The 13,971-nt window shown below is 43.1% G+C and overlaps 1 protein-coding gene across 1 annotated transcript in view; it reads left to right on the top strand.

Annotated features, from left to right (window-relative positions):
- The first annotated feature begins 4,107 nt into the window (after nt 1-4,107).
- The window catches only part of LOC126100651 (odorant receptor Or2-like), a 44,647-nt gene continuing 34,783 nt past the window's right edge, over nt 4,108-13,971 (top strand). Inside the window, exon 1 of the mRNA XM_049911277.1 lies at nt 4,108-5,073. Coding sequence (XP_049767234.1) covers nt 4,265-5,073 — 809 coding nt within the window. The 5' untranslated portion in view covers nt 4,108-4,264. The remainder of the gene's footprint in view (nt 5,074-13,971) is intronic.

Raw genomic sequence — 13,971 nt, 5'->3', positions numbered from 1 at the left:
TTTTTCGGGGTGCACTCAGCCTCGTGATGCCAATTGAGGAGCTACTCGACCGAATAGTAGCGGCTCCGGTCAAAGAAAACCATCATGACGACCGGGAGAGCGGTGTGCTGACCACACGCCCCTCCTATCCGCATCCTCAGCTGAGGATGATACGGCGGTCGGATGGTCCAGATGGACCACTTGTGGCCTGAAGACGGAGTGCTATACTGCAAGAGCTTCAGAAATTCCTGAGAGAAAATAAAAACAGAGATGTAACTGGAACATATTGGTGAAGATAACTAAATAATGGAAAACAGCCAAATTAATTTGTATGATCAAGAAAGATGACTAGGAAGGTCGTACAAATTTAGTAGACTTCTCAACTAAATACGTATGTTATATGCTACAGTAACAAATATTAGACTTATAGCAATTACTGAAATTCCGATTAGTTAAGAGCAGATAAGATTTAGAAAATGAAGATTAATCCCAGACTGATGCTTCTTTTAAATCTGAGTGGCGGTAAATGTTTTCATCGGCCACTCATCAGAAAATCGTGTAATTTCAATGTTGGATGTCGCGCTTCTGATCTCCATCGCAGAACCGGTAAAAAAAAAAAGACGTGGAACGTGGCTAAGAAGGGCTGTGAGGACCTGCCTATAGTGTGACAGGTCCACTGTGGCGTTGAGCAGAATTGTGATGAAATTTAGTGCCAATGCGATATCATTCACCCACTTTACAAGCACATGAACTTCTGAGCCTTAACATTTATTCCGTATTCGTCGACACCTTGCTTTTTGAAACGTCTTAGATCCCAAGGGTAAGGTCTCAGGGCGCCATTGTTTTGAACCATTACAAAACGAGGAAGTTTTGAGCCAAATTTGAAACTTTTCCGCTATACGTCGTGTGGCATTGCTTTGGGTGATAATATAAAGTTCTTTATTGATTTCATTCTCAGTGGCTGACGATTATGCTCAAACGCGGGGTGTCTGGGATCTCTAACTTTTATTTTTAAAGCTCTGCAGCTATTCTTCTCCTTACTTCTGGCAGAATTCTGCTCAAAAGCTGATAGATCAGATTTACGGGGATGGGACAAGACGTCCTTCGGGGCTACATTTGCATCTTTTGCACGTAATCGCCGGACAACGGCCTCATACGCCGCAAACGAAAAGCAGAAATACGAAGCATCAGTGCGAAGGACTGTGGATTGTGCTCCCCATCTGCTGTTAACCAGCTTAAGAATCAAGTCGTTTCGAAAGCATACTTTCATTTCTGTACTCACACAGTGTTACTTACAGGTAAGAGAGCAATCGAGCTTGATTCCCATATATTTAGGGCTAGACTTAGAACAACATGAGAGGCGATATACTTTGCATTTTACATTAGGTTCTCTCTTTTCCTCTCACCTGCGCAAATGGAAATTACAAACGTGTGTTCTTTTTATATTTGGACTTAAGATGACAATTATTGTAATAAAACAGCTGCGTTCTCGCATTGCGTTTAGGTTCTTTAATCTTTTATCACGCTCGGCGTCTCGTGACAACGTCAGCTGAACCTAACATTATCAATACGAAACGCTCCACTCAAAAATGTTACAACACTGTAAAAGACCGAGGAATTATAAATAATTGCAAAATGTAGGTTAACGTATAAACGAATCACTTACGCCTTAGCTTTTCAATAACTTCATCACGTACACTGCTAAACGCAAACGCTGCAAATAAATATCTACTCAAAAGTGCACCCATATCCTGTGTAAGGGGGACGGCACACCGACCACCATTCTCCCTAGGGCTCATGGAAAGGAAAAAAATATAGTGTACTCAGGTGTTTTTCTTTAATGAAAAGACTTAAAAATCGGTATTACACAAGTTTTTACCAGGGTTGCAACTGGAAATTTTGTGTGGCTGCTTACAAGTCGCCATTTGTCTTCCAAAATATTAAAAATACACCATACCCCTAGCTCCATCCCCCTCCCCCCTCCCCTACAAACTATCGTAAGGGCGCCATTGTCTACTCGCTACTTGGATTTGCGATTGACAGTAATAATGAGTTCAGAAAAAACATCAGGATCCACTCACCGGCAGTGAGCAAGAGACAGAGGAACAATCCTTATATTGCAAGCACATCCCTAACTACTGTAGAAATGAAACTGGAACGCAAATTTTGAACATGTTTCTGCCAGAGATGAAAGCTGTTACGAGGACTAGAAAAATTCCTGGACTTTGTCAAATAGAACCCATGGATACTTTTTTTATTTCTTTTCGAGGTGTTGTGAAATAACGTAAGCCAAGCTTTAACTTTAGCTATGAATTATTTTTGTACATATGGCTTTCTAAAGTGTAATTGGTATGGATGTTTAATAGTAAAACCAGTTCTTTATTGTTGCCAACGAAAATTCGTCCAAAGGTGATGAAATTTTAAAATGGATCTAATCCTTCAGTTTTAATTGTTCATGGTTGTACTCCTAGATATTCCATCGCAAGGACGTCCCAAAACTGCAACTATGCATAAAAACATCAAGAAACTGCAAACTGTGCTACGGTGTTATGGAAGAATAACAGTGTATGAAATAATTATGTGACCGTACAGGACCCCCAGAAAGGAAAAAACGGTACATTTACATGTGGAATTAACCATGAGAAATCTTTATGTACAACTTTTTGTTGAACGCAAACAAAGAGTAAATGCGAAAACTAACTTCTCAGCATTTATTTGGACCTTTTTAAAAGCAATCCAAATGGCTCTATTCGCCAGTTTGTTGTGTATGAGGCGTGGTTCCACAACGTCAAGATAGGAATAAAACAGGAACCAGAGCAGTCGGTAATAGGCAGTGAAGTAGCAAGTAAGAAATATATAAGAAAGTGGATTTTTTTATGATTTCCTTGCAAAGGATGAACCAACAACCGGCAAAAACTATGCTATTTATCTGGGCCAGCTTTTAAAAAAATTATATACCTGAAAGAAAAAACAATCATCTTCCTCCAATGTAATGCATGTGCTCACGAACGTGTACTGCCAAAGGAAAAGCTGGGCTTTTGTAAGATATTAATTATTTATTTATTCCTGCATCTAAAAATGTTGTAATTGATATATCTTTTGAATCCAGTTGCGATTTTACGACAGCCGTAGACGACTGTCTCTTAGATCTTCCGTAATAACTCATGAGTTAGGGAATTTTCTCGAAGGAAAATCGTTGGACAAATGCATTCACCAAGGAAGGGACCTATGTGAAAAATAATTGCTACGTCTAAATAAAATACATATTATTTCTGTAACGAAATTTTCTCCTTGGCTTCAAACCTGTCAGCATGTTCATTTCTGCTGAAAACTGTAGCATCGAGATGTGGAATGTGAAACTGATAAAGTAAAACTATCAGATCTTAGACAGATCTCATTCATAAGCCTATTAGCCTACTGCAAACTCTCATTAAACAGCAACGCCATTCGCACTTCATGCTGCATTTATAAGACTCCAAACCATGGAGTAACCAACGACTTGTTAAACAACTATGCTTGAGATGATTATGATTGCGAATCACGATAATTGTAAATCCAAATTTGTCTCTGTTTTGCATTCAAATTTACTTTACACAAATCCATTTTGTCATGAAAGTAGTCGTGATGTTAATGGTCTTCAGGTCGTCTCTTTTGAAGTAGCTGCAGATCCTTCAGATAGTACTCTGCGTTTTCTTTTGAAAAGAGTTTTTAAATATTGTGTTTTATTTATGTAACTTTCGTTTTTATGGAGCGATGCATGTAATTCCGTAGGTTTCTCTCTTCTTTCTCGTAGCAAAAAACACACGGAGGTAAGTGTAGTTAACCGAAACGGGAGATGTATTTTTCAAATACGTCAATTTATCGCTTTATAAATGCATCAACAGATGCTGAGAAGCTCATATTACTTATTTCCACTGTCGTACTACGTTTGTTTATATTATGTAACTAAGGACAGGGTAAAAGTCGAAGAATTTAAATAAGTCAGTAAGGGAATGGTGGTGTGCTGCTGGATAATTTAGATCTCATCTCTGACTCAGTAATTTGAGTCACTCACCCGTCATGTATATATATATATACACTCACACGTACACAGGACTCTTTCAACTAGGCTGGGTTAGGAGAGTGAGAGTTCTGAAGTTTTCAGCTGCGTTCCTCCCTCCTCTGTCCCTCGTCGTTAAAGGCGTGGTTCAGTCAGTGCTGATTTACTCCTAGGCAGGCACCGAACCCAACCATGTGCAAATGGCAACGGTCGAGTGCTGTGCAGTAGATTCGTATAATTAATTAAATGCACAGTGGACGAACAGCGGATATGGAAACACCTTTCACCTGGTCGTCCAGCGGGCGGTCGGTACTCAAGCTCAATATACGTCACCTGTGTCTCGTAGGCGTGTGGCCTTTGGGTACTTCCCGCCTTTACCAACTGTACGCCTTCTTCGTTTTTGCTATGGGCGTCTGGAACTTCGCGGAAGGTTCGTTGTGTGTCTCCTACTGTTGGCGAGATCTCGAAGCCACAACACTGGTGGTGGCCAACATGTTCACCATGGGCAGCGGCAACGTGAAGATGGCCTTCTACATGCTGAACCGACGGCGGTACAATTCGATGGTCCGGCGCGTCGACTCGTTGATGTCGCTTCAAAGCGAGAGCTGTTTCAGCAATCCTGCGCTGGAGAATATTGTCCAGAGATCTCGCAGGAGAGCGGCTCGCCTCACGATGGGTATGCTGCTCTTCATGGCTTCGCAAGGCATCGTGTGGTTCCCTATGCCGCTCATCGCCGACCCCAGCGAGCGGCGTCTGCCTTTCGTACAGCACCCGTGGGACAATAACACCAGCTACTACCAACTGTCGTACGCCGTCCAGTGCGTGGTAGCCTTGTGGATGGCCCAGATAAGCATGGGCATGGACTGCCTCTTCGTGACGATTATGATCCTGGTAGCGGCGCAGCTGGAGGTCCTCGCACTCAGGGTCGGCAAGCTGAGGGCAGACGAGAGTGGAGCAGGTGAAGGTCTCCGAATAGCGAGCGCCTCTTCTGTGGCTCACGAGAAAATGTACAGCAACCTGTGCTTTTGCGTCAAAAGTCATCAGGAAATCCTCAGGTACGTTACATTCAATTGTATTCATCATAAGCGAGATGTGGGCGATTTTGTAGCCTTCAGAATTGTGTTCTACCGCAGAGTGTGCTAGAAAGAAACTGAAGTGGGAAACAGCCAAACTAGAATCGACACTCTGTTTAGAACCAACACCATAGTAAACCACGCTGCAAAATAGGAGGAAAAAGTTCAGGAGGCACTCTTAAAATCTACATAAGATTGTGAAAGCAATTTATAGCCACCCGCATTACTAATTCGAAAAAGCGAACTGAAAACTATAGAACAAACTACTTACTACTTTCTCTGCGCTCTGCTTATTTGAATTTCGATCAATGTACGTAAAACAGTGCGGAAGCACACGCTAAGCAAGAAACGAAAATGGGTACCTCATAACTCAAATAATCCACAGCAAACTCTAGTGAAATCATTTAGAGATAATTAATGCAGTCGCCAGCCCAATTGAGCACTACCTGCTCACCAATTCGGAGTGGCCGAGCGGTTCTAGGCGCTTCAGTCTGGAACCGCGCGACAGCTACGGTCACAGGTTCGAATCCTGCCTCGGGCATGGATGTGTGTGATCTCCTTAGGTTAGTTAGGTTTAAGTAGTTCTAAGTTCTAGGGGACTGATGACCTCAGATGTTAAGTCCCATAGTGCTCAGAGCCATTTGCTCACCTATCACACAGTGCAGGGAACAGTAGCGATCGTGTATCAGCTTAACTGCACGTATGGCAAACGAAGGTTCGCATTCATGTTTCCAAGAACATAACACCATACAATGTAATAGTGGGAAATGTTAGCAGTTACTTTGAATCGTTAATAAAAACAAAAAGTAATAAATTAGAATAGTAATAAACTCTTGTAAGGGAAGAATGATGAACTGGAGGCAACTTTTGCTGTCACAGTAAGTAACCTCACAGTAACGTTTACCTACATGCACAAAGTTTCTAGAATTTCAAGCTGAAGACGTTGAAATGTTATAATTAATTTGAAAAGCACTCAACTGGGTAAACTTCCACTGATCTTTAACACATTTACAATGTCAGAATGTCAGCAAAGCTAACACACAATAGCACTTCGACAATAAATGTAAAACGAAAATGTGCATTATTTGTAGCTTTAGTTATAATGTTGATTTGCAAGAAAAATAGGATCTAGGTTAACTTTGCTTTTGCTTTAGTTTAGATTTCTAGAACGAACTTTGCCTCTTATTGTTATGATAGAACAGAACAGTTAAGTTACTCAGGAATCATTAATACTTACTTTCAATTATGCGTTCAAATGGTTCAAAATGGTTCAAATTGCCAAGAGCACTATACGACTTAACTTCTGAGGTCATCAGTCGCCTAGAACTTAGAACTAATTAAAGCTAACTAACCGAAGGACATCACACACATCTATGCCCGAGGCAGGATTAGAACCTGCGACCGTAGCGGTCGCTCGGTACCAGACTGTGGCGCCTAGAACCGCACGGCCATTCCGGCCGGCTATGCGTTCAAATCAATGAGGAGACAAACTGGCACTATTTTTCTTTCTTTGTAATAATCTTTTAGTTTTAAGTAACGACACTCGAATATTTCATAGCAGGAAAGGATTTGGATCCTCACACAAGGACGTAGCAGAATTAATAGAATGTGAATGGAAAAGTTTACATACAACACTTACTGCTTAAGTTCACTTAAAGTCAGTAGGTAACGCGTCATAATGTTTCAGAAACTGAACAGAAATCAAACGACCTCACAGTTCGTTGTAGACAAGGCGCTGTCTTCGACTATGATCCTGTGGCTCCACATATAATGGGCACACCGTAATTAGCGATGACCACTCACGGAGGAGTATCTTGATGTTTCTGGAGCCTTGAGCGTCTGCTCCCGCTTTTCATGCCGCTCCGCCACACATTTAACAACTTCCCTTACATAGGCCTGATTTTCCACTGGACGTGCAACTCATTCGACCAGTTGCTCTCGCGCTCGCTCTGACGTCAACATACTAGCGTCGAGAGACGGAGCTAGCTTCCTAAATTCCCTACCAGCATTAACCCAGTACAGTTACATCACATTACAGAAATAATTTGCATATATTACGAAAATATATTCCATTTCCAATTTACAAATAATATATTAATGGATATAGAAACCACGTAACATTTACAATCTACAGAAATGGCAAAAAATTTTAGGTGGCATGACCGTATTATATTGTAACAAGATGATCTTTAGAATAGCGGAGAGATCGACAAATAATATTGGAATTTTAGGTGGCATGACCGTATTACATTGTAACAAGATGATCTTTAGAATAGCGGAGGGATCGACAAATAATATTGGTTTTCTGTTCCTTTCAACTCAACGTTAATGTCGGAACGGTCATCAACAGCAAACGCAGCCTGTCGACAGTGCTAGGGACGCGCTTGGCGGGCTCGCACCTTGTAGGGAACGCCATGAAACGGCCGCCACCGGGGAAAACAGCGGAAGCCGGCGCAGACGGAAGACGGAACATCTGGCGACCAACCGACACAGTCGCAGCAGGAGCGGACGGCGTAGGGAACGCCAGACACCGTCCAGACATAAATACGGGACACGATCAGCCTGTCGTTCAGTCACAGGAAGCACCTGATGAAGACGCCGAGGTACAACTTCTAAATATTGTGTCAGATAAACGCAGACCACCGGCAGTACTCCCGATTCAACAAGATGTCATTCACCACTTATTTTTTATTTATGATCGATATGCTGCTGATCACGTCAAGAATTCCGTTAGATTCTAGAGTCATCATTCGAACGATTTCAAATCATTAGAACTGTAAAAAATAAATATCTGCATGGGTCATAACAACGAAACTTTTGAGACTCACAGGGTGCGTGTCTGGTATAGCCGTATTGTACCTCCGTACTGTCTGTCGTATAAGAGGTAGACGGGCGTTCAGTAAGTAATACAACACTTTCTTTTCGGCCAGTTTCAGTTAAAAATGCGGAATTGGTTTTGGGACATCGTGGAAGAGTCCCAATTCAGATCCTATAGTTTCAAATTCAGATCCTATAGTTTCAAATTCTGTCAAATTCTGAAGGTGGCAGGGGTAAAATACAGGGAGCGAAAGGCTATTTACAATTTGTACAGAAACCAGATGGCAGTTATAAGAGTCGAGGGGCATGAAAGGTAAGCAGTGGTTGGGAAGGGAGTGAGACAGGGCTGTAGCCTCTCCCCGATTTTATTCAATCTGTATATTGAGCAAGCAGTGAAGGAAACAAAAGAAAAATTCGGAGTAGGTATTAAAATCCATGGAGAAGTAACAACTTTGAGGTTCGCCAATGACATTGTAATTCTGTCAGAGATAGCAAAGGACTTGGAAGAGCAGTTGAACGGAATGGACAGTGTCATGAAAGAAGGGTATAAGATGAACATCAACAAAAGCAAAACGAGGATAATGGAATGTAGTCGAATTAAGTCGGGTGATGCTGAGGGAATCAGATTAGGAAATGAGACACTTAAAGTAGTAAGTGGGGAGCAAAATAACTGACGATGGTCGAAGTAGACCGGATATAAAATGTAGACTGGCAATGGCAAGGAAAGCGTTTCTGGAGAAGAGAAATTTGTTAACATCGAATATAAATGTAAGTGTCAGGAAGTCGTTTCTGAAACTATTTATATGGAGTATAGCCATGTATGGAAGTGAAACATGGACGATAAATAGTTTGGACAAGAAGAGAATAGAATCTTTCGAAATGTGGTTCTGCAGAAGAATGCCGAAGATTAGATGGGTAGATCACATAACCAATGAGGAGGTATTGAATAGATTGGGAAGAAGAGAAGTTTGTGGCACAACTTGACTAGAAGAAGGGATCGGTTGGTAGGACCTGTTCTGAGGCATCAAGGGATCACCAGTTTAGTATTGGAGGGCAGTGTGGAGGGTAAAAATCGTAGAGGGAGACCAAGAGATGAATACACTAAACAGATTCAGAAGGATGTAGGTTGCCGTAGGTACTGGGAGATGAATAAGCTTGCACAGGATAGAGCAGCATGGAGAGCTGCATCAAACCAGTCTCAGGACTGAACACAACAACAACAACAGCTTCATGAAGTTCCGACAGGTGGTGACGTAATTCGTAGTCTTCAAAATGGCGTCTTAACGGAGGTCCGTTGCTGGCAGACAACTCTCATTGAGTTTCTTTTGCCGGAAAACCAGAGCATCACAGATATTCGTAGGCGTTTCCAGAATGTTCATGGAGACCTGTCAATGAACAAAAGCACGGTGAGTCGTTGGCAAGGCGTCTTTCATCATCGCAACAAAGTCGCACAAACCCGTCTGATGTCCCGCGTGCCGACCGGACGCACACAGTTGTGCTACCCTCAGGAAACTGAAGAAACGACTTCACCATGTTCGTGGCTACAAAAGTGCAAAAGCACTTCTCCTTCTCCTGACAACGCTAGACCTCACGCAAGTCTGTGCAATCGAGAGGAATTTACAGGACTTCAGTGGACTGTTCTTCCTCGTCCACCCGGATCTCACATTTTTCGCCTTCCATCTGCTTGGCCCAATTAATGATGTACTCCACGGGAAGCAGTACGTGAGTGATGGGAAGTTTACCATGCAGCAAGACGTAGGCTCAGGCGCCAGCCAGTTGGGAACATACAGGCCTTCCCAGTAAGGTGGTTCAAGGCCGTCGTGTTGAAAGGAATTATGTCTGACAATAGGGCTTTGTAGCCAAAAACGTTTACTGGGATCCCGAATGAAACCAACCTGGATTCACAAAAATGTGTTGCATTACTTATTTGATATCCCTCGTATAGTACAGAAATACACACGTACATACTACGCAAGTCCCACGATGATATAAAACAAAATTGGACAGAAACAGTAACATGCACCATTAATAGTCTGTGAAAACGATGTGGAGAAACTGTGCAACAGTAGGCACTACTCACATAAAGCATCCTCACTCACGAAATGTTCTGAGCAGTACCGCAAGTATCGTACTGATTTACTCGTTTTTTATGTATTCGTGGTAGAAGGTTCGGAGTTTAAGATACTGAACAATTATTTGAGTTCAGTTTGAGATAAAGGACACAGGTCCAGGAACGGTTCAAATGGCTCTGAGCACAATGGGACTCAACTTCTGAGGTCATCAGTCCCCTAGAACTTAGAACTACTTAAACCTAACTAACCTAAGGACATCACACACAGCCATGCCCGAGACAGGATTCGAACCTGCGACCGTAGCGGTCGCGCGGTTCCAGACTGTAGCGCCTAGAACCACTAAGCCACCTAGGCCGGCTTCAGGAACGACCGAGTCGGAAGATATAAAGCAAAAATCGCCTGGCACCTCTGACAGACGAAACGTGTTCGGGCACTGTTGTGTTTAAGAGTATAAGATAAGCAACTGGACCGAAACCAGAAAAAATTCATAGTAAACAAGGCTCTGAAATACATACCATTAGAGCTATGGGCAGTTGTTCAGTAGAATAACGTGTTTTACATCAGCAAAGATATGTACGAGGATGAAGTGTTGTGGTCGCCATTGGTTTAACATTGTATCTCACTGAGATACAAAGTACCATACTTTTCCCATTGCAGGGTAGACAACATACACTGTTCAGTGAAACATAACAGTAATAAATTCTCAAAAGTAGTCATCAATGGCTGGTCAAACAACATTAGGTAATCTTGGAGTCTAAATGTCTGTACGGCAAATGTTGTCTGCTGATATCTGATGTCCAACAATCCATTTTCGTGGAAAGACGAAATCCATAAGGGTTCGGTACTGTAGTCCACTTTGCAGTGCGTGTTGCTACTGTAGAGTTTTTTGTTTTTTCCAAGCATAGAAAGTCACCATGATTTTGCCAACGGCCATGTCAAAGATGGCAGAGGAGGAGCCAGAGGTTCAGGACAGCCTCTTGCCCGTGGGCTGGGAAACTAACCCTAAAGGAGGAAGAAGCAGCAATGATCCAGAAGGCAACTGTAACCACTGCATTATAGAAGCGTAGTGTGTATCCACAGGACATGTGGTCCGTCACTGAAAAAGTGTCACGATGATCTTTCCATTGGCAAAAGTTCCCTACTAGTCACCCGTTCGGGTCTCCGGGAGGAGACTGTCAAAATGCAGGTGACCACAAGGAAAGGACTTAATCATCAACGAAAGGATAACGTTCTACGGGTGGGGAGCGGAATGTCAGAAGTTGGAACGTGGTAAGAAAGCCAGAAGGGAAATGCTAAGGCACAATAGGCTGAATAGGAAGGTAGCGCAGAGAACGAGATACTGTCAACAGTTCGGTGATATGGTTGATCTCATCAGAATAGAAAGGAAACTAACACCGTCAACGATAGTTCAGGTATATATGCCGCCGTCACAAGATGAAGAAGCAGTGACAGCGAAAGTAAATGAAGACGTTGAACGTATAGTTCAATACGTAAAGGCAGATGAAAATCTAATAGTCATCCGGGGGATTGGAACGCGGTACTAGGCGAAGGAGTAGAAGAACGGGTTGGGGAATAATATGAGATTGGAACTAGGAATGAGAGAGAGGAGGAAGACTGCAATGAATTTCAGCGTGTGGCAGTGCATGTTCTGCTCAAGAATCACAAGAGAAGGAGGTATGCTTGGAAAGGGACGGGAGGTACGTGAATATTTCAGTCACATTACACCATGATTAGTCAGAGATTCCGAAATCAGATACTGGATTCAAAGACTTAGCCAGGAGCAAATATAGATTCAAATCAAAATTTAATAGTGATGACGAGTAGGCTGAAGTTTAAGAGACTAGTCAGAACGAATCAAAACGCAACGAAGTAGGTGAAAAGAGTACGCTGAAGGTCTCTATGATTGCGAAGAATTCTCTGATCTGATAGAAGAAAAAACAGGAGACGATATAGAAGAGAAAGGGCATCCATTACTGTAATCAGAATTTACTATTAAAGCTTTGGAAGACTTAAGATCAAATAAGGCAGAAGGGATACATATACTCCATGATAATTTCTAAAGTCATTGGTGGTGGTGACAACAAAACGACTATTCACGTGCGTGAGTGGATTGTGTGTGACGATATATCATTGACTTTCGGAAGAATATTGTCCACACAATTCCGAAGACTGAAAGCCGTGACAGGTACGAGAACTATTCTAGAATCAGCTTAACAGCTCATGCATCTAAGCTGTTGACAAGAATAATATACAGAAGAATGGAAATGGAAACTGAGATGTGTTAGATGACGATTACTTCGGATATAGGAAAGGTAAAAGCACCAGAGAGGCGTAGGATTTGTCGACTTGGAAAAAGCATTTGACAATGTCAAAAGGTGCACTATGTTTGAAATTCTGAGGAAAATAGGGGAAAGCTATAGGGAGAGACTGGTAATACACAACATGTACAAGAGCGAAAAGGGAATACACTACTGGCCATTAAAAATCCTACAACAAGAAGAAATGCAGATGTTAAACGGGTAATTCATTGGACAAATATATTATACTAGAACTGACATGTGATTACATTTTCACGCAGTTTGGGTGCATAGATCCTGAGAAATCAGTACCCAGAACAACCACATCTGGCCGTAATAACGGCCATGATACGCCTGGGCATTGAGTCAAACAGAGCTTGGATGGCGTGTACCGGTACAGCTGCCCACGCAGCTTCAACACGATACCACAGTTCATCCTGAGTAGTGACTGGCGTATTGTGACGAGCCAGTTGCTCGGCCACCATTGACCAGTCGTTTTCAATTGGTGAGAGATCTGGAGAATGTGCTGGCCAGGGCAGCAGTCGAACATTTTCTGTATCCATAAAGGCCCGTACAGGACCTGCAACATGCGGTCGTGCATTATCCTACTGAAATGTAGGTTTTCGCAGGGATAGAATGAAGGGTAGAGCCACGGGTCGTAACACATCTGAAATGTAGCGTCCACTGTTCAAAGTGCCGTCAATGTGAACAAGAGGTGACCGAGACGTGTATCCAATGGCACCCCACACCATCACGCCGGGTGATACGCCAGTATGGTGAAGACGAATACTCGCTTCCAATGTGCGTTCACCGCAATGTCGCCAAACACGGATGCGACTATCATGATGCTGTAAGCAGAACATGGATTCATCCGAAAAAATGACGTTTTGCCATTCGTGCACCCGGGTTCGTGTCTGTGATGCAGCGTCAAGGGTAACCGCAGCCATGGTCTTCGAGCTGATAGTCCATGCTGCTGCAAACGTCATCGAACTGTTGGTGTAGATGGTTGTTGTCTTGCAAACGTCCCCATCTGTTGACTCAGGGATCGAGAAGTGGCTGCAAGATCCGTTACAGTCATGCGGATAACATGCCTGTCACCTAGACTGCTAGTGATACGAGGCCGTTGGGATCCAGCACGGCGTTCCGTATTACCCTCCTGAACCCACCGATTCCATATTCTGCTAACAGTCATTGGATCTCGACCAACGCGAGTAGCAATGTCGAGATACGATAACCAGCAATCGCGCTAGGCTCCAATCCGACCTTTATCAAAGTCGGAAACGTGATGGTACGCATTTCTCCCCCTTACACGAGGCATCACAACAACGTTTCACCAGGCAACGCCGGTCAACTGTTGTCGATGTATGAATGTCTGCAGCTTTTGGTCTTGCGGTAGCGATCTCGCTTCCCGCGCGCGGGGTCCCAGGTTCGATTCCCGGCGGAGCCAGGTATTTTCTCTGCCTCTAGATGACTCTGTGTTGTGTGTCTTTCATCATCATTTCATCATCATTGACTCGCCAGTCCCCGAAGAGGCGTCAGCAAGAAAGGGACTTCCAATACGGCGGCGCATAGGTTCCCCTGGCCAACAATGCCATGCGATCATTTCATGTTTTTGTGTATGAGTAATCGGTTGGAAATTTTCCTCGTGTCAGCACTTTGTGTGAATGCTCTGAAAAGCTAATGATTTGCATATC

This window comes from Schistocerca cancellata, chromosome 9 (assembly GCF_023864275.1).
Source record: "Schistocerca cancellata isolate TAMUIC-IGC-003103 chromosome 9, iqSchCanc2.1, whole genome shotgun sequence".
NCBI lineage: Eukaryota > Metazoa > Arthropoda > Insecta > Orthoptera > Acrididae > Schistocerca > Schistocerca cancellata.
This window is presented reverse-complemented; position numbering and strand designations above follow the sequence as displayed.